Consider the following 27,547-nt stretch of genomic DNA (forward strand, 5'->3'; position numbering starts at 1 on the left):
ATTGCTTCCCCTACAAAGACATCTACTATGCTTGTTCTGATGTTTTGAACATCAATGATGTTCTTGAATGAAATATTTTTGTTGGCTCAATTGTATTATTTTTGCCATGTACGTAGATCACTAGATGGTGAACTGTGGAAACCTTGTTGAAACAAGCTCTCAGTTGAAGAAAGGCTGTGAACTGATGGACTAGAAAATGAGTCTCTACCCCTGAGGCTTTCTATTCTACCATGATTTTTGTTCCTAGAGATCTTGTAGCATTAACATGATAGCTTAATGGGAAGGTTTGCAGAAAGCTCTTTGCATAACTGAAAATGCTTGGTTATGGGAAAGCTGTTGGTGGCAATGCTTGTTGCAAATGATTCCCCCCTGTACATCTTTCCATGATGCTGTTATCCCTAAGGAGCAGCTCTGCTAGCTCTCCAGTATCACAAGTTCAAGCCTCAGGAGGGCTGAGTCAACCCTGCTCCAGTACTGAGAAACAGAGTTCACCCGTTTTGCATGCCAGGCAGTTTCCCAAATGAGAATGTTTCTGTGCTCTCACTGAAGAGGCTGAGTTCATGCTGCGTTTCATAGGTGACTCCATCCCATGTTGGATGAGAGTCTGTGGCTACACAGTTTGCAGCATGTTTTTAGCTGAACAGTGCTATGTATTGCAGTGCTCCATCTGTTCTTGTATCAGCCAAGTTATCTTTGGATCTGAACATGTCTGTGTTGTATGGTGGTGGTATGAACCCTTTCAGCTTGCACCCCAGCATTTCTATAGTAGTTAGAATTGCTACGGAAGAAAACTTTTCACAGGATAAAAATGTCTTCTTTTTTTTTCTTAAGTTTTTATACAGGCTTTTGCACAAGCAGAACTCCCACAGTCTTCATATATATTTTTTTTTCTTTTTTTAATATATATATGTATTAAAAAGCTGTCTGTATTTGAGATCAATGTTCCAAACTGCCACCTGTTTCAAGAGCAATGCTGTAGCATAGGAGAAAATTACTGCAGAATGCTAAAGTATCTTCCCACAAGTGAAAGCTTCATCTGGTTTGATTGAAAACCAAATTAGATCTTCAGAATCTGACCTTCTGACATCCTGTCATACATACGTTTAAAGCATCTAGCAGTGGAGAACGTGTGTGCAGAAAAGTGCCAGCACCTCAGTATAGAACCTGGATCCAAATACAAGTGTGTGCGTGTTGTGTTGCTCTTTGAATATGTAAATAAATGGCGCTATATATAGCTCTATGTTATGTACATGTTAAGTGAAGGTGACAGATACAAAAGCTGAATAGCTTTGCTGTTTCTGAGTGCTGGTAGAGGCTCCCTATATCACTTGTGCCTGCTCCTACCCCTCTCAGCCTTTCTACTCTCACATATTTCAGGCCTCTGGAGAAGACCATGTGTGGGGACAGGAGTTGTTAATATTCTGAGTCTGCGCTGAGTTGCTAGGCTACAGACACAAATGAACATTCAAGAAAAAGGGATGATAAAAGGAAAAGAATCTGCTGAGCTGTTTGGAGATCCCTTTCGTCTGACTAGAGGACCTTTCTGGATCATTTTGGGGAAGGAGTGCATGCATGTATGTCAGATGAAATGCAGGTAGTCCCCGCTGCTTTGACGCAGAGTCTCAGGCCAGCTCCAGCCAGAAAAAATGCAGAGGAGGGAGTAAAAGGGAAGATCCACCAGCCCTTCCACATCCCTGCTTGCAAGGTGTGCACAGCTGCCCTCCTGCTGTCTGTGCCACGGTGCAGTGGGTTACCAGGCTGGAGTATGACCCAGTACACATCCTTTGCCCCTTCTTTGCAGGGTGCACTGAGCTATCATCTGACGCTCTAGTGAGGAGGGAAGCAAATACAAAACATAGCGCTGCTTACAGGTTGGGCATCATGTCCTTTTTCCACTGCAGCAACCTGCTGCCACAGTAGCTCCTTTGACTTTGGTATAACTGCAGGGGAAGACAGCCTGTGGCTTTTATAACATCCCCCTGACCATCCCCTTTGATACGTTCTTAGGTCATGGATACACAAAGTATTGACCTTTCTATCCAGCAAGAGTTTGCAGGTAAGGTTCAAGGAGACTTGAGGTTTTACAGTACAAAAGCTTCTGTTTGAGCCTAGTTTTTCGGAGTTCCAGTCTAGTTCCTGAACATAAATCCTCTTCCTCTTCAGCTGTTCCCCCCATAAATGAGTGTCAGGTATTCAAGTGTACAGGGTGTGAACCATCAGAGCTACCAGGTGCCTTGTGTTCCCCTCTTCTGGAAGGCTAGTGTTGCCCTGTGCTCCTGTTCCTATCTGCAAGATTTCTGTTCCCTCTCAATATTAATGGCTATATCAGAACCCTCAGAAAAATTAAACAGTGCCTTTGGGTATTTTTATTATCTGGATACTTTATTTACTGAGCTCACATGGGCTCTCTGCCAATAACTTTCAGCCAGCTCTGCAAATAGAGCTCCTTGGCTCCAGGACTGTTGGTCCTGGTACTGCAGAGAGCACTCACTCAGCATGGACAGAGACTGCAGCTTGTACTCAGCCATTCAGTTGGCCGTGAAGTCAAAGGCTGCTTGCTTGTGGACCTTCACAGCCTGCTGAAACCTCCTTTTTCTTCATGCATCCTGTAATAAGCTTGGCTTGTTCAGCAGAATCAGCAGTGTTTCATACAGCTGCATTTTTGAATGCTCTTGTCAGTTAACTACACTGAACCCGTCCATCAGGTTTATGATCTTGCAGCCAAGGCTTGGATTGCTAAAGTGGAAGAATGATAGTATGGGCTGTATTGTGTGCACTGCTGCTGCTGTCAGCCTGGACTGGTCCCTTTGGCACTACCCTGGCCTAAACAAGGGCAGACTAACCCATTAAATGGAGGTAGAGGTAGACTACCGTCTGGTCAGTACCCTTGACAGTAGAAATAGTTTCCTAGAACAGATCAGTTGATGCTGCCGTACTTCTTGTTTGTCCCAGCACGACTGTACAGTGCTCCGTTCACATCATAGTTGAGACAGCTTATTGCTAGCCGTTTTCTCTACCAGTAAATCAGTCGTACTGAGTTTGTTCTCTTAGGACCATGGACAGCATCCATATGTAGAAGCAATCACCTCAGGTATAGAACCAGCTCCCCCTGTGCAGGAGTCTTAGGGTTTTCAAGTGCAATACTTTGCATCCAGTTTGTTTGGGCTTGTTGAAAAGTAAGCCTTGTTTTTCAAGTCACAGGGCTGCCATCCTCTACCCTCGGGAGGCCACCCTTGATCTAACCGAACCCTATGGCCAGAAATACGTCCTACTCTTCTGCATTTCGCCGTCTTATCAGCGTACTCCCAATTATCCTTCCTACACAATCAAACTTTACTTTCTACAGGAAATAAACACCATTCTAACCTTTTGGTCAAGCCAATCTGTGACAGCCTAGTTGAGGTGATTGTTCCGCCCAGGACATATTAGTTGTCTTACATCATTTAAAGGATTTGTTTTCCTCTGGCTGCCTCCTGGGAAATGACACCTTTGTGACAGTTTTCAGAACTTGGAATATCAAACTTTCCTTCTCAAAGTTAAAACAGTGTCTTTAGAGCATTGTGTGTCTTGATATTGTTGCAGAGAGTGTCATGATCTCAGTGCTCAGAGCTGTACATACAGCATTTTATTCTGCCATGTAAAATAATAACATTGCTTCATTCACAACATGATTCCCTTCCTCTTCAGCCCCAAACTGCATTAGTGGTCTTGACTGCCACAGGGAATTACAAGCTTTACTTCCCCCAGGGGGGAAAAAAGTAATTTTTGTTCATTAAACACTTAGCACTTGCCTAGAGATGTTGGGATCCTAAACTGCAGCATGGAGGCAAGTTAGCATCAGTGTCTTTTTAAAGATAAGTGGAAATGAGGCACAGGTGAGAGCACCCAAAATCTCCTACAGAATTAGCATTGAATGAGCTGAAATTGATCCTCAGAGGTGTTTTCTAGAGTACCTAATTCCAATGGGCTACTAAGCCTCTTTACTGCTTTAAGTCTGCATTCCTCCAGCCTTTTTTCCCCATGATCTCTACTAGGCAGTGTCTATGTGGAGGGCTGCAGAACCTCTCCAGCTTGGGGTAGAGTCTGACTGGATTGATGTCCAGTAAAACTCTTGGAAAGGTGAAGAGGATGTTTCATTTAAACCTAGAAAAGGTACAGAAGAGTGAAGAGCATGCCCTTCTGTGCTGGTTTGGGATGGGAAGGTATAGGAACCAAAAATGAGTTCAACCATTTTTCGTTAAGTGGTTCCTCTCTGTGAAAAACAATTTCTCAAGTTATGATGACGTTTGGAGTGACAGCTAGCTGATGATTCAGAAATGGGAAGGTTAAAGAGTCTTACTTTTGGGGGTAGAATGGGCTCCAGGTTTAGCCCAGCCGCTAGTTCATGGGGAACGGAGTGAGGACACCAGACCAGCAGAAATAGCATGCAGTAGCTCACAGTTTTTATGGTTTAAGAATAGAAACTACCTGGCATTGTTTTCTAAGAGCTTGCCCGAGGAAGATGTAATGCTGCAGGTGGTGATTTTGGGATTGCTGCCTGTAACACTGAATAATTTTGCTGTTTTGCATGTGCTGATAGAGCAGGTGCTACTTATCCCTGTGTCCATCAGTTCTGACTTTCTCCTCTTGACCTCTGCTTCCAGCATGACTGAGGCTGTTAGGCAGATGACATATGGTGCTGCCTCCTGCTTAGATAGGACATTGATACACAGGGTCAAATGCCTGAAAGCTTTGTCCTGGGCAGATCAATGCCCTTTTAGCTTAGAACCCAGCTACGTATGTCCTCTATCTTACACCTGCAGGACCAGCACCAATTTAGGTGCTGCAGAGATAGGTCATGGCTGGAGAGAAATAGGACAACAAAGTGAGACTTTGCTTGCACACCCCTCATTGTTGAGGATATAGCTGGTATCTGTCCCAGTTTCTGGACATGCACTGAGCAATTAAACACATTCAAATTACTGCAAAAGTAGATCATATTAGTGAGGGAAACATCTCCATACAAAGTATTTCTCAGGTCCTAAAGAAAACAAGTTCAAGTGTGCAAAAGCCTGCAGCACGGAATGGCACAGAGCACATCCTAGAACCCAAACATTCCTGTCCCCTTGAGTTACTGGCAGAGAGACTGCAGGTGGAAGGTGCTTCTCCTGGTCCCCAAGTTAGTGCTGACATCTGGTTATTCAAAAACAAGGGAGGTGAAAAGAGATTGTGGCTTTCTCACCTGTTAAGGTGAAACTTAGGGAGAAGGGCAGTATCTAAAATAGTTGTCACTTTATATATAGCAGTTGTCATGCAGAACTTCAGACCTGTAAACTGGTCACTGGCTTGCACAAAAAGAGAGATTAAAAACAGCATTTTAGCAGAATGCTCTCCTCATGAAAAGTACAGTAAGTACAAGAGCTGCTGCCTCCTGCCCTGAGCAAAGGTGACAGTCTGAACAGATTTTCTGCTGGTTTAGGACTGGAAAAATGGCTACCAGGTATTTACTTATGTCAAATTAACTGGTGCTCATTAAGATCCGGGAGACATTGATTTATCTACATGGAAATAGACAATCCCTTATGAGGGCAAAGTAGTTTTCTTAAATGAGCTTGCTAAGGAAGACCTGTGGCTGTCTTGCTCTGTCCTTCATGTGTTCTCCTGTCCATTTTATGTTACTTCAATTCTCTGCAACTGATTGCAGACACATCGTGTTTCCTCCCCTTAAAAATAATTGCTCTTATTTCCCCTGCCCCCTCCTTAAAATGAAACAAACTTGAGGACTACTTTGTCCTTTAATTTCTTTCCCAAGAATGATGGGAACAGGAGATGGTGTTTAATCATCAAAGAAGTTGAAGCCAGCAAACTGTTCATTAGTCTCTGGCAGTGGCAGCTTGGTTTTTACTAAGTCAGATGTTCCATTTTTCTCCATCTTTATGGAGCATCTTGGCTTTCCTAATGTTCTTTTGTGATCTTGGACAAGGAGACCATATGTCATTTGCTTATATGGGGAAGGACTTTTACTTGGTCACTTTTCCAAAAGGAGGTGCTTTGTCAAAGTCAGGGTGGAGGGGTAATGGGGGAAAAAGTGGCACAGCTAGTGCTAGAGGCAAGTTGCAAAACCTCCTTTATCCCTCATGCCCAAAGTCATGCAGCAGCAGAAGAGCAGTGTGCACTTTCTCCTGCAGAAAAGTTATTGTATCCAGTACCTTGCAAGTGCTTGGTGAAACACAGCCCCCACTTAGAAGCCTGGAATAGTCACCTTCACTTTAAAAGCCCCACTGAAAGGTATCTGAGTCACTTGTCATGCAAAAAAAATGGACCAGGCACAGGAGACATCCATGTTACTAGAAATACTGTATTCTGAGCAAAGATTTGACCTTTTCACATACATTATTCCTTCCATTTCTAATCCTGGCTTCTATGTCTAGTGTAGCTCCCAAAGAGAAGGCGTGCTTCTGCCTCTGGACAAGTTTAATACTGGGGACTCTATAGGTCACAGCACAAAGGAAAATGGTCTGACCCAACGTGCCTGTGATCTGCATCTTCCAGGAGCTGTGCTGAGGGATCGTGAAGCAGCGTGCCTGGGATGGACACTTCTGGTGACTTTCTGTTGGGGGATGGAGCTTCTGCCTTGCATCAGAAGGCTCTGCATCCTTGGGCTATTCTTTCCTGTTAGTCCTTTCCTTTTGTGACTTGGACTGTATTTTCCACGTTAATGCCTAGATCCTCCAAAATACTGTTAAGCTTCTGACTTCATGCTTTTGTAACAGCAAATTCCACAGGCTCTGTGGAAAGTTACTTCCATTACCTTGCCTTCAGTCTGTTCCTGTGCAACAACTCATTGCAGGAAGTCAGAGACTGTCATATGGTTCCATTCTGCCTTTAACCCATGCAACAGTTCTCCATACCATTGCTGCTTCCTGCCTCTATCAGAGCCTTTCTCCTGCTTTTGAGAATGCATGTAGTTATTTGTGTTCTGCTCAGTAACCCTCAAGCATCTAAAAGGGAGTGGGACCTTGTAAGCTTGAGTAGCATAGGGATATGATTATTTACTGACTTAATAAAGACACTACAGTGAATCAGAAAAGAGTAAGCCTCATTTATATTTGTTTTAGAGTGATGTAAATACAGTGAAAAGCTAAACTGTGGAACTCACTACCAAAAGACTGCAGGTTCCAAAGGATAAATATTCTGACAGATAAGACAAGCTTTCAGAAGAGAAACTGAGTATCTCCAATTAAGAAGGTACAAGTTCTAGCTCAGGAGAACCTTAAACCTCAAACAGCTGGAGATTTAACTATCACAATAGACACCCTATTCTGCTTGTATTCTTTCCTGCTATTCTCTTTACTGTTACTGAAGACAGGATACTGATGTAGAAAGACTTCTTTCCTGGCACAGTACAGCTGTGTCTCCCAAATCACCACAAGCACACTTGTAAAAATATCACTTGGGACATACACTGTGTTTGCGTCCTGCATGCTGACATGATGCTGTGCAGGAGAAGCACAGCTCTTTCTGGGGAAGAGGGGCTGCTTAATTTTGGACTCTTTCTTTCACTGCAGTGAGCAGAAAGGGACACATGCTGCTGTCCTCCAAAAGGCCATCCTTGAGCCTAGACACTCTGTGTCAGTGTGTGCAGAGGAGGACTTCCTTAGGTGGCTTTCCAGTTAAAGGCTGAAGCTGCACTCTGCAGAGTGCTGCCCTTGTTACTGAGTTGCCTCAACTGGTTCTGCTCTACCCCTTGCACTTCTTTGATCTGTAGACAAGGAAGTTCAGGTTCCCAACCTGAAGTGTTGTGTCCATTGCTATTTTGGGTGCATCCCTGAACACTGGTCAATGTGCATGTCTGGCCCTCAATCAACTGGCCACATGCCCCTGTCCTCACCTGGGTTGTGGTGGCTTCAGGGAGTATCTTCTACTCCTAAGTGCTCCACCTTCACCCTGCTCTCTGGTTTGTCAGTGTTCCAGTGGCAACCAACCTGTGCCCACAGCACCAGCAGTGATCTGCTATCTGGTATTAGTTCCCTCTCCAGGACTCACATGTCCTATCACTGATTTGGCCTCCTGGAACTTTGCCTTCCTCTACATAAGTGGGTTTGTTCTCATTATGTTCAGATTTGGCAGCTTTGCTGTCCTGTAACAGTGGTCTCATTTTTGCTCCCAGACCTCACAGAGTCAGTACAAGTGAGGAATGGTCCAGGCTGAGTCCAGGTTTGCTTTCTAAAGATAAGTGAGTGTTACATTCCAAAGGGTTTCTGTAAGATGAGGTGCACGGGTTTGTATGCTAGATGCTAATAAAAGTATAAACCCCTGGAAATTCATTCTTGAATTCATACTAATGGTGCCAGCTTATTTCACTTCTTGCTGTGCCTCAGCTGCTGTTCCCTTAGACTTATCTACACTGTCTTCTGAGAAACTGGAGAATCCCTGTGCATGCGTGACTGAATTTATTGCCTCTGGGGTTCTGCAGGAGCCGTCCTCCATTCATGCCTCTTTCCTGACAACATTTCAGCCTTTCCTTCTTCAGTCATCTTACATCATCTTTGGTTTGGGGTCTCTGCTGAGTTTCAGGAAAGGCTGCAATTATCAGTCTTCTTCTCTTGTCTGGAGATGGATGCCAGCTGCCCTGTCCCCAGTAGGATGGTAGGATGCGCTGTCATTTCAGCATGTGAGATCCCCAACTAAGCTTTTGTGGGCCTCTAAGTGAACTGTCCACCCTCCTCGCAGGGAGGCACCTCTACAACATGAGCGTGTGCTGGCTCCACATGTTGCTCTCACCTCTGTTTTGTGTGTGTCACACGCAGAAAGGAGGAGGAGAGAGAAAGAAAGCAAAGCCTTTGCAGAACTTGTGAGTGGGGGAGGCAAAGGGGGCTGGGACTGACAGCTTGGAAGGAGCTGCTCGGCAGCGCAGACTGAATGGAGGCATGTGGAGGAGGAGGTCCCACGAGGATGGTAATGCTTAGCAGCTTTCCTGAGGACACAGATGCCATCTTGGCTTTGTGAGAGGCTGAGTGTGGTCCCGCAAGTGGTCCGACCACAGGGTCTGTTTTGCAGGGCAGGGAGCAAGAGTGCTGTGGTACAGAAAAGGGCTGGAAGCAGTGTTGGAGCTGTGCAGCTTGTGAGCTGCTGGGTACCAGACTTCTGGGACAAATCAAAGGGTCTGGCCACAGAAATGGAGGTGAGAGGGACAACTTGTTTTGAAACACACAAGCTCTTTTGGCATAAGGGGCATGTGCTTTGTAGGTCAGTGAGACTCAGCAGGGCTCATCTGGGACTGAAACAGGCTTTCCACTTGCCAGCACTGTTGACTACAGTGTTTCGCAGTGGGATGCTGGTCAGAGTAGGTAGGTACAGGCTGACATGGCCACTTAAGCTACAGTAGCAAACCCTAGCTAGAGAGAGTTTGCAGCTGTCTTTGGAAAGCTTGCTTTTCCTGGTTGTGGAAAACAGAGAACTACTTGGAGGCACATAACTTCTAGTCATGACCACCCTTCAGAAGCCCCCTTCCTTTTATCCCACCCTTTACTTTTTAAAAACTGAAATCTAAATTCACACTGAAGAATTTCCAAAGGTCTTTACAGTGCAACCTGTATGGAGCTTCTGATGAGGAGTGATATTTCCCTTCCTCCAGGCTTGCCTGTCCTCCTTCAGTAGCCACCAGATGAAGCAGGAGGCTGCACAGGGTGACCTGGGACGTGCATGAGTCCTGCCTTTTCTCCCTGGTGCAGTAGGTGTACCTGGCAAGGTGAGCTGGGAGCTCTCTGCAAAGCTCCCCCATTCTTGCCAAAGCAGTGATTTGCCTTGGCCAGACCCTGGCCCAGGCTGAGCATTTTATGGTCCTCCAGAAAGACCTAATGGAATCCAGGACAGGTTATTTGGAAGCATTTTTGTTGCTATTGGAGGTGCACTGGTGCAGTGTGGAGAGGATCTAAGCTGCACTGCTCACTTGCTTCTCCAGCAGCAGCAGAGGCAGCTGTTACTGGGTGTGCATGCACAGAGAAAACCCACTTGTTCTTCCCTAGCAGAGGGGACAGGGAAATTCAGCTGTGTTGTCCCACTAAAGTGCTCCAGTGCTGAGCTGGAGGGATGCATGGGCTTCAGGAGTGTATGGTTTTGGAACTCTTCGTTGAGCATGGTAAATGGGCCAACTTTCTATCTGCTGGTGATGCTGGGAAACCCAGTTTGTGATGTATCTGTGGCATCAGTAGGCTTGTGAATGTCACTGGTTAGTGTGAGGTCTGGAAAAGCCTTGCATTAGCCCACTGACAGATAAAACCCTAGAACAAAGGGATTGTTTTTCAAAACGCGGTGGAAAATCAGGCTCATTACTTCTGATTCCTGAACTTAACCACTGCATGCACTGGCTCCATCTGGCAGTTCTGCTTCTGCAGAACGATGTCACCCTTGGTCATTATTTTACACACCTCTGAAAGGAAGGCTATGATTAAGATCTCATCAGCTCTGGAGCCTGGCCAGGTGGTGATGCTAGGTTGTCACATGGCTACTTCACAACTGCCTGACCGGGATATGGGGTATGAAGGGGAAGACAAGCTCACTGCTTTATCTCCTGAGTACTGGTCCATCTCGCTGTGGTGGGCCATATCAGGGCTTCTTACAGTCCCCTGATCTGTACCCTGCCCTCTCCTCAGGACCTGGAGGCAGAGCATCCCTCTTCCCCATAGCTCAGTGCTGTGCCCATCAGTATGTCAGTGGCACCTCTCCTCCCAGGGACAACTGAGCTCTGAGGGGTGGACACTTGTCCTGCTCTTTTTGTTATTCCTATAAATCCTGTCCACTGTTCAACCATGCTGTGTGGGGCAGGGAAAGTAGGAGAACGATAAGTGGAGCACAGGAATCAGAAGAAAGGGGGGCTAAGGGAAACCTCAGGCACCAGATGAACCATGATTATCAAGTGCTCCAGACTCCTGTGATGCTGCCCAAATAAATCTATTGTGCCAAGAAGCCAGGAATATTTGAGAACAGAGCTCAGCCCAAGACTGGGCTGGCTGTTCTTCCCCTGGAAGGTCTCTGCATCTGAAGAACATCATCAGCCTAATGGGCTAGGGTACAAGCTTTTATTTCTGTAACCTTATAAATTTGTTTCCATCAATCCTGGAAATACAGAAGATGAGTTTAGAAGTTGTATCTCTTGGGTGTTAATGACTGTTCACTTTGTAAGCAGCTTGCCCTTCTGGAGATTGTTGCCACCTCTTGTCTGCTGGTGCTTGAGGGCTGACAGGAACCTGTGATGCCAGCAGGGTGGCCTGGTTAGGGGTGAGGTGTTGCAGGGCTCTGTCAAGGATTAGGAAAATGCAGGTCAGTTAAGCAGCTTGCTGAGATGTGCAGGTGGAGGTCTCAAATGGGTGAGAAGAGCCTGGTACCAAGGGGGCAAGAGGCTTCAGGAATTTGGGTGTTCTGCTCCTCTGTGCTCTCACTGCAATGCAGGTCCAAACACCCTGGGAGAATAACTAGGGAGAGTACTTTCCTTTGCAAGGTCTTGACTAGAATGAAAATGTTTGTGCCCCTGAGAGATGGATTGTGAGGCTTCTGAGGCAGGATTTTAGCAGTCCTTTAAAAAGCAAAGCAAAACAGTTTTTTGGCCAGAAAGCTGTCACTGTGTTTTTGTTCTTTTCAATATAACACAGAAAGTGACAGATATAGCTTTTGTATCCAGTCTACACCACAGTTTTACTCTCTGACCTTTTGGATATGCATGTGGGTCTGGATTTGTGAATCATAGCTAGATATCTGAAAGCTGGCATACCCATAATGTGAGATTATTTGTGCTTGTTTTCAGAGGTGCTAATCAAACCTGGCTTTGAGTGAAGTCAGTGGGAGAAGACAGGCAGGCAGGATGCCTCAGTGCTCAGCCCAGATGTTAGTGCATGAGTGAGGTCCTTGCCAACCTCTTGCACAGAGCTGGAATTTGCAGATCAGAAACACCCATCATGCAAAACTGTGTGGTCAGGAGGATTCCTGTGGCACTGTGGTATCTGCTTGGGGAGAGATCATTTACACACATTTGCAAAAATGCTGTTTATTTAAGGACTTGTGAAAAATCACTGACTTCTCTAAGGCCACTTGAGTTGTCAGCAAGAGTTGTGCCCACTTACTAGTCAACACCCTGTTATTTTAATGCTATCTGTTTTACTCCCGAAAATTTTGGCTACTAGCCTATTTAAGACCTGTTGTGAGAATATTTTCTATCATTGGTGTGTACAAGATCCCTTCTTGTACTACTTGTTTATCTGAGAAGAACTAATTGTTCTTCTAGTATGGTGACACAATACTGTGTCTCTGTATAAGCTGATCTGGGGCCTCTGGATCTTCCCTGGATATGCTGTTACTGTCCAGCAACTGCTATGGTTTCTGCAGAGGTACAGCTGTGAGCCACCAAACAGCTCTCCCTGCCCTCTATAAAATTCTTGTCTTAGCAACAGTTTTAAGTTTCAACTGTTTTACTATTGAACAGTAGAGGAGCAGGAGATACATATGGCATTGTGCTAGCTGAGGCTGGTTACAGAACTGCCCCTTTAGCAGTGGATCATGCTCCACTGGAGACAGATTTCCTCCACATATGTCCTTCCTGAGAATTGCAATGAACTCCCAACATAGCTCATGTAACAAGGCAAGTGCTAATAGCTTGTCACGGCTGGCCTGGGTTGACTTTGAAACCTTGGTCTTGAGGTGAGATTCTCCATGTGCCCTTGGGAATCTCCTGAGTTTCTGCTCAAAAGAAAATTAACTTTTACCAACTGTGTAGTAACAAGCAGTGGGTGAGCGTGACTGCATTGTGTCCAGACACCTTTACACGACTTAATTGAGAAATCAATCCTTGAAGCCTTTGGCACAGTGTAGCCTACTGTTGGTTGACATCCTTCAGTGCTATCGTAGTACTAATCACTACTAGTTTTGCAGCCAAACTCTAAGCAGGCTGGGACAACACGAGTGGGATGCAGTTTTGTTTGATTGGAGTCATGTCATTTAGTTCCCTACAAAGCTTGGGTTTGTTTCCATTTTCCTAGAATAAAGCACAGTTTCCCCCAGTGTTGGAGGTGTGGACACAAACAGTTGAGTGCCAAGGAATTTGGAGACTCACCAAAGGTCTCAGCAGCGGCAGTAGTGAAGGGACTGAGCTACCTCCCTACCCTGGAGCCAGGCTGATGTTTGCATGTTTATCTCCCAGGACTACACCATCACCATGTACTTCCAGCAGAGCTGGCGGGACAAACGCCTGGCGTATAACGACCTTCCTCTCAATCTGACGCTGGACAACCGGGTGGCTGACCAGTTATGGCTGCCTGACACCTATTTCCTGAATGACAAGAAGTCCTTTCTGCATGGGGTGACAGTGAAGAATCGCATGATTAGGCTCCATCCTGATGGGACTGTTCTGTATGGCCTGAGGTAAGTCTAAATGGAATCTTTCATTGCCGTTGAGAATGACATCTCATCTAAACTTTTCCTATTTCCAGAGATATTCTGATATGCCAAGGACCCAAAAGATATTCAAGTGTTGCACAGTTTTACGTATCTGTTCTTTCTCCAAGCTGGAAATGGTTGTTTTCTTCAGGCCTTCAAAGTTTCTTGTGCTGCTACAGGCAAATGCTGGAGATGGGAATACAGTCTGCTCTGAGTATTTCAGGTCATTGTCATTCATGTTGCATAACACTTCCATTTGAAACACTCATTTTCAGTTACTTGTAATATTCTGCAAGTTTGGCCTATGGAGACAAGACTTTGTTACTCTTGTATCTAAGGCTGAATTTCTGTAGCATTTGAGTCAGATCACTTTAGTCACTTTTGAGTATGAGATAGGAGACATGTTTTTGTACAGTTAAAAACGTCTCTTTACCAGAGAAATTCTGAAGATTGATACTTGAAAATTTATATCTAGTAGGGAAATGGTCCTCAGTGAGGAGGCTTTTTGTGGCGTCTGGAATGAAATAACATAGGCAAGTCCACAGCCTTTGAAAGTGCTGTGCTTGCATGTGGTGGAGGTGGCAGACGTTTGGCTTTACTGTATTATCTGGATATGTGGAAATGCCAGGATAGGTAAGAAAGTTAAATGGAGGATGCAGAGGGCTAAAAGGCGAGTTTGAAGGTATAGGTAAGAGAGCAGGTTTTGGATGCTATAGCTGAAATCTAGGCAATGATTTTTCCCAACTCTATTTGTCTGCTTTGAGCTTTTCTCCTAGTTTTTTTTTTTAACTACCAAAATTCACAGCTGGCTTTTTAGACCTGCCTCCACATTCACAAATTATTGCGACAGCAGCTCTGGGCTTACATCCCAGTACAGCAAAGGGGGAGGAAAGACCTTTCTCCTTCAAAGAGAATACACCCACCCTTCCCATTTACAGTATCAGCTCCTCTGCTGCTTCGTGTTTTGTGGCAAAGTTTGACTTCTTGTGATTTATGTTTTTTCCCTCCTCTTGAAGTAGCAGGTCTGTTTTGTGAAGGGTGAGGCTGGGTATAGGCACAGCAAAGTAGCAGGCTGCCCAGGGCATTGTCCTGCCAGGGCAGCAAGGTGGCTATGCCCTCTGCTTTCCCTATGGCAGAGCGCTGGGAAGCTGAAAGAGCAGTTGTTGCTGGTGCTGAGAGACAGGCTGTGGTATGTGGGGTGAGGTATGTCATATTTTTCCCTTCTAATCAGTGGATGTCTCTTGCTCCAGGCCTGAACACAGCAAAAGGTACAACAAGCCCAACTTTGTTGGCTCTGTGCCAGTTCTGCCTCTCCCTTCCTGGGACAGGTGCATCCACCTCTCTACCTTGGGCCAGTGATGTTGTTTGGCTGATACTGCCAGGGAGCCCTGAGCCAGATTTACTGGCCCACCAGAAAGACTGCAGCCTTCCCACAGCTGGCTGCTCCAAATTTCCTCATTGTGTTACAACAAGAGTGAAGGCTAGGCAAGAAGATGTTTTGACTTGTGGTAGATAGGAAGGTAAGTTCAGCCTTTTGGGAAAGAGAGTGGAAAGACTGCTCGTAAGCTTAGGCTGCTATTTGCTGCTGAGCCAGCCCACCTGAGCGTAGAACTTCCTCCCCCATGCTGGTGGGAATTCTTTGCACACACCTGCACAGCAAAAGAAGCAGAAAAGTTAGTACATTTTTATCAGCTGCCATTTAGTCAGCTCAAATAATGAGAATGTGAACCCTGCAGCACAGGTGACAGGCAGGAGAAGCCCTTAGAGGGTTTGTACTAGAGCTGGCTTGGGCTGGGACACTGTGCAAGCACCTCCTGCACTGTCCCTTCCCTTTCCCTCCCACAGGGCCCAGCAGCACGAGGAAGGGAACTCAGCTTCCTCGCATGACCTGCATAGATGGGTGAGATGAGGAAAATTGCATCCAGGCCAAAAGAAAGAAAATGACAGCTGTTTGCCCCTGTTATTTCCAGGGCCATAGTAAGAGCTGCCTGTGTTGTTTTAACTTTTGGCTGGTTTTCCTGGAAGCTGCTCTCTTGCCCCTGGAGAAAATGGCAACTGCAAAAATGAAGCACTGAGCAACTGCAGCTCCTCTTCCTAAAATGTACCTCAAGTCAGGGTGGGTGGCTTTTTACTATCCTGAAAGCACAGGGACTTGGGGGGACAAGCCAGGTGCCCTGAATGCTTGTAGTCCCGCTACCTTTATTTATAGTAGTATGGGCAAAGATTTCTTTAGGGGTGTTTTCTGTGCTGACTTCTGCATTTGTGATGTTGCTGACCACAGAAGTACTAGGTCCATTTTTGCAGGTGCAAATAATTGCAATACTATTCAAAAATACACAGCCATGTGTACAGCAGGTGTAATAAAGTAACAAGTCATTGAATATTCACCTGTGTTCCATTTATCTTTGTAAAAACGCACTCATGCTTGTCCTGAAAACAGGAAGAAAAGTACAGGTCTTCCCTGTACTTTGAAGCCTGATTTTGGTCTTTTCCTGCATTTTTCAGAAGGGTTTGTGAAATGGAGTTGCCCTGATGGAAGAAGGCCAAAGGACGTAATTTCTATTTCTTTTCCTTTGTTTGACAGTTTGTTTTTCCCTGTGCGAGATACCACAGCTCTGCTCCTTCTCCTGCTACCTTCTTGCGAGTCGCTTCCCCCTCCTTTGAGCTGATCCTGTATCAAAATGACTCAGTCATGCTATTTGTGGCACAACAGTCATTTTTCTTTCCAGCAGTCTCTGATGTCAGAGACCGGGGACGATGACACCCTGGCAGGCCCCTGCCTGCAGCAAATGCTCACGCGACTGGCAGGATCGGGCTCAAGCACTGGACCAGATCCCAAGGTCCCAGTTAGCTCACATGGAAGTCAATAGGTATTTTGTTTCTGACTTCAGTAAGACCAGGATAAGGCTTCAGATAGTTTGTTTGTATGAGCAAATGAAGCCCTTTATTCCTCCACTCCATTGTGAAAGTCGTGTGTCAGAAAAATGTATGCTTGTGGGTTTTTTTCTGTAGAATTAGCAAATTAGTGGATGAGGGGAGTGCAGCATGTGTAATATAGCTACATCTTAGGAAAGCATTTGATACAAAAGCTTGCTTCAAAATGAACTCCCACTGGACTTGGATTAAAAGCTGGTTACCAGGTCTCTAACAAAAGGCGTGCACAAGCAGCAGAGGGCTGTGCCAGGGCAGCGCTGCTGGGCTGCTGCAGGGCTGGAGGCAGGACTGGTGCTCCCTGCCACCTCCCCCAGGGAGTCTGCAGATGCCATAAATCCCAGAAGGCCAAACAAGGTCCTGGAGAACAGATCCAGCCCAGAGAGCACATTTATCTCTGCAAACACAAAGCGGGGTCACAGAATCCCAGAATGTCAGGGATTGGAAGGGACACAGAAAGCTCATCCAGTGCAATCCCCCCGCCGGAGCAGGAACACCCAGATGAGGTTACACAGGAAGGTGTCCAGGCGGGTTGGAATGTCTGCAGAGAAGGAGACTCCACAACCTCCCTGGGCAGCCTGGGCCAGGCTCTGCCACCCTCACTGAGAAGAAGTTTCTTTTCATATTTAAGTGGAACCTCCTGTGTTCCAGTTTGCAACCATCGCCCCTTATCATTGATTGTCACCATTCTCATGACACTCACCCTTTACACATTTATAGCCATGAATGAGGTCACCCCTCAGTGTCCTCTTGTCCAGCTCCAGAGCCCCAGCTCCCTCAGCCTTTCCTCACACGGGAGATGCTCCACTCCCTTCAGCATTTTCATGGCTCTGCACTGGACTCTCTGCAGCAGTTCCCTGTCCTTCTGGAACTGAGGGGCCACAACTGCACACAATATTCCAGGTGTGGTCTCACCAGGTCAGAGCAGAGGGGGAGGAGATGCAAACAGGCAGAGCTGACAAGATGCTTAGGAGGTGTAACCTGGTATAACAGTGCCTGATCTTGCCTGGCCCCCAAAGACCTTGCAGGAATTAAAAGTTCCTGTGAAGCATAGGAGAGTTGGTCACCTGTGGCACACAGCAGGAAGGTGCTAAAATGATGTGGAAAGTCTGCAATATGAAGGGAAGCTTAAAGGAGCTGCTTACAAAGACAAAGGAATTAGCTATTGGGTAGTGGATGGAGGAGGATAAAACAGGGAGGAAGAGATGGATAGCACTGGCCGAATTCAATATATTTTTCCTCCTAATGGCTTTTGTCAGAAATTGCATTGGTGTCATCAAATTTTAAATGAACAATTAGGGAGGAATTTTTTTGTTTAAGAAAAAAAACATTTCCAAGAATGTTGACGTTTCACTCCTAATTTTATGTAGAGAATTTTTCACTTATGTCAATATTTCCCTCACTATTTCAAGCTGCTTTACTACCACTACTGACATCTGAGCAACACAGGGAATCATCAAAGCCTTTCTCTGGACCTCCAGAGACTGTCCAGTCCACCCCTGCCACCATGTTCAATAACCTTTACATTATCACACCTACAAGCTATACATTGTAGTCTGAGATTTTTATTTCCTTTTCTAGACCATGTAGCATCCACTTGGTAGTGAAACAAGTTGACACTTGTCAAATGCTGATGTCACCAGTATTTTGCTATCTGTTTTCAGAGACCTAAAAATAGAAACAACTGTAACAATGCTGAAATTCTCATATGCTAATTGGAAATCATAGTTGAAACCAGCTTTAAAATAATCCTCAAGGGAAATCTTGAAGCTATTTGATTTCATTCTAATTAGGGACAAAACCAGATTCCAGCAGAACAGGTGCTTTGGGGAGCCCAGGCTGCACCCTTGAGCTGGCAGGGGGAGCAGAGGGGCTGGGATGGGGGAAGCAGGCGTGAAGCCGGGTGGACAGCAAGCGAGATGCGATGCCTGTCTGGCGAGGAGCCCAGGCAATGTAAACTGAGCAACTGAAAACCTGCAGAGGAATTTGATGACGGAGACTAATTCCCGTGCAGAGAGAATGAGGGATCTCCTCCTGCAAAGGTGGTAGCAGTGGTGAGGAGCATGTGTATTGTGTTTTCTTTTGGTTGGTTGGTTGTTTTTTTTGGATTTATTTCAATTTTTAATTTTATTCCTGTCCACAATAGTCACCGCAATGAGGTGTGTTTCAGAGATCAGACACTTTGGATGCATGCAAAGGTGCCAAGGCATAGCACGGCTCTGAGCCCAGTGAGGGCAGCAGATCTCCACTGCCCTCATCATTTTAAATACCTGTTCAGCACCTAAAGCAAGAGGGAGAGAATTGTCATACTTCACACAACTCAAAATTTGCAGATTTAGACTGAGAGAAACTGAGCCTATCTGCTTTGGCAGCACTTAATTTCAGCTTTTCATGGGGTAACTTCCCATCCTTCAGCTGCTCCCTGGAAGGTAGCGGCTCCTGGGGGACATCAGCCCTCGCATTGCAGCAAGCTACTGCTGACCTGCTTGTGGACTTGACCTTGTTTCCAAGCAAAGCAGCAGCTAGAACACCACTTCCAGCTCACCTTACATAGGGAAATGATGCAGGTTAACAGACACTTGTAGAGTATCCCACCCACTCGCTCATCCAGCACCAGAGACCCCCATGCCAACTCGGTGTGTGGTTCCTCCAGGGCTGTCCTGCCCTCTCTCCATGGCTGTGGCTCTGCTGGAGCTCATCGTGGGCATTTCATAGCTCCCACCTCCAACATGTCTCCTGATCAGGACACAGCCTGGTCTGTATTACATTCCTCAGGTCCAAGACTGGGGTTCTTGGGTTATCCACCTGGTAGAAAGGTTGCTCCTGTCTCATATGAAGCCTGCTGTTTGCAGCCATGTCCTTGTTCTCTTCATGAGTGTTATTGGATTTTCAGCAGTGAAGATGGCCTGATGGGTTAAAATTGGGGAGATTTTTCTGTACTGAGATGACTGAAAAATTTTCTTCCCTTCAGAGGCCAGAAGGAGAGAAATCTGTGATTTTGGTTCCCCTTCCCTTTCTGAGAGAGGTTTCTCTGGAAATGTGAGAGATGATTCAGGCTCTACCCTGCCTCCTGTAGCTTTGCATACTCCATCCTCAGGTTAGGTAAAGGCAATGGAAATCTCTCCTTTGACAGCTTGGATGCAAAGAGTTAGGCTTATTTCCATCCATGTGGCCCCTTGGAGTTAGTTCTGCAGCCTTGTGCTGCTCCCACCACAGAGCTCTGCTTTGGGCCAGCTCCTTAGCACAAAGATGTGGGGGTGGGAGAAGAGTTCGTTAGGTGGGTGAGAGGAAATGAGAATTTAAATAGGAGCTCAGCTCCCTAGCTGAGGTTAAGGACAGACCCCCTTCTTCATTTGTGCCTCTCAGGACTGGGAGGAAGGACTTAGTTGGAAACACTGGAAGGAAGTTTAATAATGTGGAATTTCAGAATAACCTTAGAAGCAGTGAAGAAATTGGAGTTCACTAAAACACGATAAAGCAGCAAGCTAGAGCTGCTTCTCCATCGTTAATGTTGCAAGAACAGCAGCAAGCATGCTCAGGGCCTGGCTGGAATTGCTGCCTATGCTACATGTCCTCTAATTCTGACTTGTTTATTAGCAAAAATAGGGGTCAAGTAGTACCCACAAACAGCTGATTCCCACCATCTCCTCACAGATCACTGGAAGAGTTTGCATACCCTGAGCCCCTGGCTCACTCTGGCAGCACCTCTTAGTGTTCCTGCTTATCCTATCCCAGCCACCAGCCTGAGCTCATCCCTAGATCCTGCCTATTTTTTTTGCTGAATCCCAGAGGTTAAAGTCAGGGGTTACTGTTTTATTAATTCAACTTCCTCCCAGCCTGATGCTGTTGAAGGAAGAGACCTCCTGCTCTTTTAAGTGGAGGTCACTGTTGTCTGAAGCAACCGTAAAAGTTGTTCTCTTTTTAAACATGTTCCACTTGGGTCTCTCTTGTTACCCAGTCCAGTTGACAACTTGCCAGGCTCATGGTGCATTTGGAATAAAGAGGCAGAAAAGCAAAACCTTGCAGCCAAGCAACTCTGCTTTATACTCTTTCAGGGCAGAAAAATGGTTGATTTAGACGACCAGCACCCTGTGTACTAGTTTAGAAGAACCTTTTCTTTTCCTTCCCCATCTGAGTGCAGTGCACGCTGTTATTTATCCAAGGATGCCTATGCAAGCACAGATGCTTTTGGAAACAGAATGACCTTAGCAGAATTGTGCCAAGGCTTATGGAGTCAGTTTTGGGCAAACAGGCACAAGGGGAAAATACTCCATATCCTTGCCTTGCTCTTGGTTCTAACATGACCTCCAGGAGTTTGCAAAGATCAGACTGTGTTAAAAGAATGGCAAAATTCACCATGGGTTTATAAATCCCCCCAGGCCCTTCGGAGTTTGTGCTTGCTGCCAGGCAGAAGGTGACATTTGCCAGCATGTTTTTACGACTGACTTTGAAAATGTGCAGAGTAAAAATTCAATTTTGTTTTTTTCCCCATGTTCAGCAAAACAGCAATTTTGCCTCTCCCTCTGCTCTTAGTCACCAGAATTCTCTTACTAGTGTAACTTGGCCCATGGGATGAGCCTTCACAAGTCCTGTAAAACCTGAGCTGTTTCCACCCATTCTTTGAACCGTTGTGAGCTCTGGGAGTCTGTCTCTGTGTGGAACAGGAACATCTTCAGCTTCTTGGGAAATCTGAAATCCAAGAAGTTACAACCAGCAACTTAAAAATACGTATCCTTTACTGTGAGAGTGTTTGTGTTAGTCCCTGCATAACGACACTTAATCTGTAACTGCAAAATAGGGGTAAGTGCCTGAACTGCTGGCTCCATCCCTCCTTTAATTAGGAAGGCAACAGTGAGGATATTTGTTCAATACTCCTCCAACTCTCATCCATACTGAATTTTAGGAAAGAAGACATTCAAATGTGGTAGTTTTTAATAGCAGGTTGGAGCTCTATGCTGCTCCATGTCTGTGAACTTATATAATCATTCTAAATAAGACGGAAGAAGCCATTAATAAGTAAACAGCAATGAGGAGGATCAGAGAGGGAATGAAATGGCTGGTGGTGTTCATGTCAGAGAACTGAAATATTTGCGGAGGACTGATGGCTTACAGAAATTTGAGCATTCCCTTTTGAGCTGTAGCTGTGGTGGGACAGTCCTCTGCTGCGGCTGGGTTCAGCTTGCAAGAGCAGACAGCGGTGGATGGTCAGGTTGTGGTACCCTTTCTGTGCCAGCATCTCCTTTGTCAATACAAGCAGATGGGCAGAGCTTTCATTGTAATAAATAGAGACCTAGCACTCATCCCGTTTGACTTAAAGCTCTGTGGTTGCTTTCCTAGAGATGGTCTCTACCTCTCCTGGGTCTGAAGGATGCTCTTCAGAGCAAGTTATCCATGCTACTTTGGCTTCTGCTGCCAAAACTTCTTGACATCTCATGAATGCGTGTCCTTTTGTTTTGAGTTGTACAGTGGTTTTTCCACAGCACTGTCTCCCCCCAGATGAACTGTGTCCACCTGCAAGCTGTGCAGCAGAGTAGCAGGGCAGTGAGGACTTGGTTGCTTGATAGCACAACTTCCTGCACACCTCAGGAGAAATTATTAGGGCAAGGGCATTGATGTCTTTTTTTGTAGGCAAGGAGATTTAAAGGTTGTGGCATGTGAGGGGGCTGACCTGGAGACCCACAGGGTGGGCAGAGATTGAGGGAGGGAGAGACAGAGGATGGTGGTGATGGCCAGGCTGGGCTGCTGGAGGGAGCGGGACCGCTTCATTGAGCGCATCGTGCAAAGCGCAGGCAAACCTCTTCCCTTGGATGGGCAGTGTCTCTGTGAATTGCCATCAAGGCAGACGAAATTTCACACCACACAAATTTTTTGAATTTAAAAGGGGAGGGAGGTGGGCAGAGAAGCGTGAGAGAAGGAGAGGGAGGGAGAAGAAGACACAACCTGGCCAGGGGCCAGCGCCTCATGCTAATGCCACAGGGAAGGTGGCATCCTTCCCCAGCGTTGCCTCTGGCTCCCGCCCTCCCTGCTCCCTTTCACTTTGGTTGCATCTCCTGGAGGCAGCGTGCTCTGTCTAGAGTTGTTTACAGGGTGATGGTTTGTTCTCTGTCTCCTCATCTCCTTTTTCACAGTGAGCATCCACTCCTGCTCTGCTTTCTGTCTTTTAACCTCCCATTCTTCTCCAGGTCTCTTTCCCCAGGCTGCTTCACCCCTTGCTTCCCCTGTTTCCTCTCCTCTGTTCCCTTACCCCAGTGGCCTCCTGTCCTGCACTATCTGCTCTCCTGTCTTTCATTTCCACTCCTGCCACCCCAATCAGTGCTCATGCTGTCATCAGTCTTTGCTTTTCTCCTTGTTTTTCCACGCCTTACTTTCCTTCCACTTTTATTGCCTGTTAACCCTATTGAGACAGCCCTGAGCTTCTTCATGGTCAACATCCTCATCTGTTTCTCCAGCCCTTCCCATGCTCTTCTATGTGCCAAGCAAACACATCTCCACACAACAGCTCAGAGCATATCAAAGTAATACATTTATGGTCATCAAAGCATGAAGCAGGGGTTGCTTCTGTGGCCTTCTGGACCAGAGGTGGCATGTGTGTGACCCCAGAAGGCTACTGAGGTGCCTGAGTTTTGCTTCCATTCCCCTTTGGTTGTAAGAGGTAGGTGAAGCCTCTCATTCCTTTGACTCCCACCTGCCCATAGTATACAACCACCAGGAGTTTGGGATCTGCAGCCAGTGGGGGTATCCCTGGAGGATGCTGAACTATACAGTGTGGATACACCTGCCTTTTTAATTGGAAGGAAGGAGAAATTGTCTGGCTTTTGAGGACAGATGTCCTCTTAATCTTGTTTTTCTCCTTTCTGTCCTACCTGTCCTGAGGTTCTCTTCTTTTTTGAATTAACAGGGCTAAATTCTGCCCTGATGTAAATCTCTGCTGATATAAATTGGTGCGATCTTGCAAGAATCATTGGAGTGGCTCTGGATTTATGCTGGCTGTTAGTGTGAGCAGGATTTGGCGCATGGAGTGTGGTAGCCATAGCTCACTGTGTCGTGCTCTGCATTTCCAAGCAGCACTGCAGGTGATAAGCAAATCCTGTCGAGAAGCGAGAGGGTCCCTCTTGAACCAGAAAAGGCTTCCCCTGGATGTCCTTTGTGTAGCCAAGTTAGTCAGGCTGAAATTTTGGGATGGACTCTATGGGAAGGTTTTAGCCCACAGCGTCCCACAAATGGGGTGGAAAATTTTCATTTAATACATTTTTGCATCTCACACTTTAGGGAAAACAGGAAAATGCGTTTGTAACTGCTATTTCCCACGGGTGCAGTATAATATATACAGTATATGCTGTGTGCGGCATAGGGGAATGAGTCATACCCATTCATGACTCTTTGGTCTCGGTGCCTGGCCAGAATGGACACTTTGGGCTTTCCTGGCGAGGTGCAGGTCCGCCCAGGTGTGCTTCAGATCTGCTGTTCCACGGTGGGCTTACGTCCACAGCTGCCCTGGTCTGGGAGGATTAGGGTGGGAGAGGCATTGTGTTTGCAGCAGCCCTCCTGAAAATGCTGAATTGGGAGCCTATAAAAGCAATACATGCAATCCCGAAGCCATGATGATAGTTTTTAAGTGGCTCCTGTCCTGTTATTCTTCTCCCCTTCTGAGGTTTCTCCCCCACCCCGACTGCATTACAGATAAAAGGGTTAAGAGCTCACTTGGGCCCCCTGCTCGGAGAAAGGGCAGTTGCAATGTTGTATCTAGACCCAGTGAGGATATATATAAATTCCCTCCGTCTCTTTGGATCTATTTATAGCATGGCAGGCAGTGGCAAAGGCTCTCCTCAAGGCTTCATCTCCTACAAACAGTCTTCACAGACAGCAGAGAGATAAATTTAGCACACGAGATTTCTTAAAGCGCCAGCAGCTCTGCGGGGGCCGCTCGCCTGCCCTGCTACAGCCCCCACCCGATACCCCCCAGGGCTGCCCTCTCTCTTGGGATGCTTGCTGTCTTGCTGCCCCTACTTCTCCCCACCCTTTCTAATTTTTTTGTCCACCTTCAGCCCTTCTCTCTCCATTTCTGGTTTCTTTTTTGATCATTGATTTTTTTTTTCCCCTCTCTTCTCTCTCTTCCAAGCCACAGGGCTCAGAAGATAAAGCTTTCTTGTTAACAGTTCACTGGTTATGCCTACATAGTAAAAAATGTGTAGCTTGATTAATGCCTTCCAGATGGTTAATTGAAAAAAAGGGGGGGGGGGAATGCACCAATCTCTCCCCCCTCATCAGCACTCTGCACACATATATTGCACAGAAAGAAAACTGCATTAAAGGGTGAGCAGAGCAATACATTTGAGAAACAGGGCCAGCCTTTTAACTCCAGAGCGGTGTTGCCAGGTTGGTGAGTCGGCTGTTGATTTGCTCTGTCCCTGCTTCATGCCCTCTTCCCTCCTTTATCCCACCCCAAAATTCTCCATCCCAGAGAGTGATGTTCCTTCATGTACATGAAACACACACAAACCCTTCTCACACCCTCATGTGAACCCACCACGGGCACCGTGCTGCTCTGGCACCTCAGAAACAACACCAACCTTCATTTTCTCCCTGTATTTATTTTTTGGGGGGAGATGCACACATACATGTGTCTTTCATGAACCTTGATTGTGCAATTGGTTGCACAAGTGTTACTCTGTTAGCAGAGCCGTGAGCCCGCAGGAGCAGAAGGGCGCATTGGTGGGGTCTGGGCTTTTGGATTTGGCAGCGCTGACATGCGTGTGATGGAGTGGGATGGATGGGGGGCTGCAAGTAGGGACATTGAGGTGACTTGGGAGGAAAAGGGGGTGTAATGTAGCCAGCTATTCCTCTCCATAGGTCATTGCTGGACAATTTAACTAATGCATCTTCTGTTTTACAGACGTGTGTCAGCTGTCTCTCACAAACTGACATGCCTCTCCTCTTCCCCCCCCTGCCTGTAGCTCTGCCTACTCCTGGTTTCTTTGTCTCTCTCCAGAGAGAGACAGAGGAGGAACACAAATCCCTCCCCACCCCGTTAACACAGATACTGCCTTGCTAACGTGAGTTATGAAGGATTTAGGCCATGCAGTTGAGGGTGAGCTGCATCCAGCCCTTCAGTCCTGCACACCTCTCATCATGAATCTCCCTGGTTTCCAGGGAAACAGCGGCCCCAAATGCTGCCTGACTTTCACATCTACCTTTCATTTCTCCTTTTTCTTTTAATTCAAGAAAAAAAAAAACACAGCTTTTTTTTTTTTTTCCCCTTTCAGGATCACCACCACGGCTGCTTGCATGATGGACTTGCGGAGGTACCCCCTGGACCAGCAGAACTGCACGCTGGAAATTGAGAGCTGTGCGTATACCTTGTGTCTGTCCTCCACCACCTGCCAGTACCACCTGCCCTAGCCACAGCTTCCCACCCATGGCGTGCCTCCCAGGGCTCTTGTGGGCCACCCCTCATGGAGGATGTTTCCTGGGGAAAGACCAGGCTCCCTCATCCAAACTCCATCCTGAGGGGACCTTGTGGGTGAAATGCCTGGGAAAATGGAGCTCTAGCAGCGGGCTGGGTATTAAAATCACTCTCACCCTCAGGGGAAGCCTCCCTTGGTCCCGAGAAAGCCCTGGGAACCTTCTGACTGGCCTTGGTCTGTACAGGAGGTGGGACCCAAGCCCCCTGCACAGTCCCTCCCCACCTGTGGAAAACCTCTCCTGGCCATGCCAGTGGAGGGAGTCCGGCTGTCCCTCATCAAAATGCACAGCAGTATCCCCGCAGGAGCTGTCCAGAGCAGCAGATCTCACAGTAATGATGATGCAGCTTCAGTGGTGATTATCAGAGAATTGCTTCTTTCATAAAAGAGGTCCCACAGCATCCATAGTCAGGAGGCACCGTGCTGCCTTAGCATCCCTGCCTGCGCCTGGGACCCCCCTTCCCGTTCGCTGCTCGGGTTGCCTGGGATGCGCAGCCACCGCAGCACTTGGCGTGGCGAGTAATGGGATGTAAATTAGGTCCTGCTGGAGGCACTAATGACATGTCATTTCTGGCGCTCCTTAGCATTTTGAGAATAGTTTACGGTACAACCAAGAAAACAGAAGGCAGAGAATTACCCACAGTTCCCCACGTTGCGATTTTGTTCTTAATGGGACATGTCAAGCCAATTTGTTAGTTGAAGCTACATTTCCTTACAATATTTCTAAGATCCACGCGGAGATTTGATTGTTTCCTTCCTAAGAAGAAGAGATTTGATTGTTTCCTTCCTAAGACCTTTTGTCTTCTACACACTTGAACGTTCAAAATCTGCAGGGCTCCATTTTGTTTGCTTTCGAGTCCATGCAACTCTGGAATAATAGTCCTTTTATGAGTGGCTTAAAAAAAAAGAGTATATATATAAAGAAAACCCCAAACAAACCACCAAAATAGCCTTTTTGTGGTACAGGGGTGCTGGGTTTGCAAAGCAGTAGCAGGCAGCTGGGTCTCCTTCCCCACAGCAGCTCAGAGCGCTTACCTGCAGGAGGGAAACCGGTGCTGGCACTGCTTGGTGATCCCATCTCTCCATTCCCAAAATTGCCCTCACTGCATATACCTCTGCCAAGCTATGTGCCAGGATCTAACAAAAACCTGATGAGGCAGGCAGCAAACAGGCTGTTAATCTGACATTTTAAGACATCGTATCAATACTTTATGATATTTCAGGTTGAAATGACTAGTCTTTGTGAAAGTTCTTTTTATTTTTTTACTTTTTAAAAGTAAAATGGAAATTTGGTTTTCTTTTGAAAGCTTAGAAATCAAAGTGAAACGTTTATTTTTAGACTGAACAACCTTTCCCTTTAGAATCACTTTAAAAATGGCTTCCTGAGAAAGATGCTTGATTTCATACTGCATAATGTGATGATAAAAAAAAAAAGAAAACACAAAAATTGGTACCCAATACAAGCAGGTCATAGAATAAATGGAACTGAGCTAGTTAACTGTGAGATCTCCTAAAATTAGTTACTGTAATTTGACATTTTCATTGCTGATCAGGAAGTAAATTTGAAGTCACTGCTGTTAAATTTGTGGATGATGAAGATAGCAGTCTGCGTGGCTTGCTCGCTGCACATTTGAATACCTCCCAATTTGAATACATCCAGAATGCATTTGAACGTGGCTAAATGTGGAGATCTGCGCCTGGGTGTGGGAGCGCGGGCCGGGCTGATGGACTCGTACCCGCATGAATGT

At 46.3% G+C, this 27,547-nt stretch overlaps 1 protein-coding gene across 2 annotated transcripts in view; it reads left to right on the top strand.

Annotated features, from left to right (window-relative positions):
- GABRQ (gamma-aminobutyric acid type A receptor subunit theta) overlaps positions 1-27,547 on the top strand; it is an 82,661-nt gene that overhangs the window by 36,295 nt on the left and 18,819 nt on the right. For both annotated transcript variants that reach the window (XM_005514060.4, XM_005514059.4), the window contains exons 4-5: positions 13,172-13,392; positions 25,602-25,684. In XM_005514060.4, coding sequence (XP_005514117.1) covers positions 13,172-13,392; positions 25,602-25,684 — 304 coding nt within the window. The remainder of the gene's footprint in view (positions 1-13,171; positions 13,393-25,601; positions 25,685-27,547) is intronic.

This window comes from Columba livia, chromosome 12 (assembly GCF_036013475.1).
Source record: "Columba livia isolate bColLiv1 breed racing homer chromosome 12, bColLiv1.pat.W.v2, whole genome shotgun sequence".
NCBI lineage: Eukaryota > Metazoa > Chordata > Aves > Columbiformes > Columbidae > Columba > Columba livia.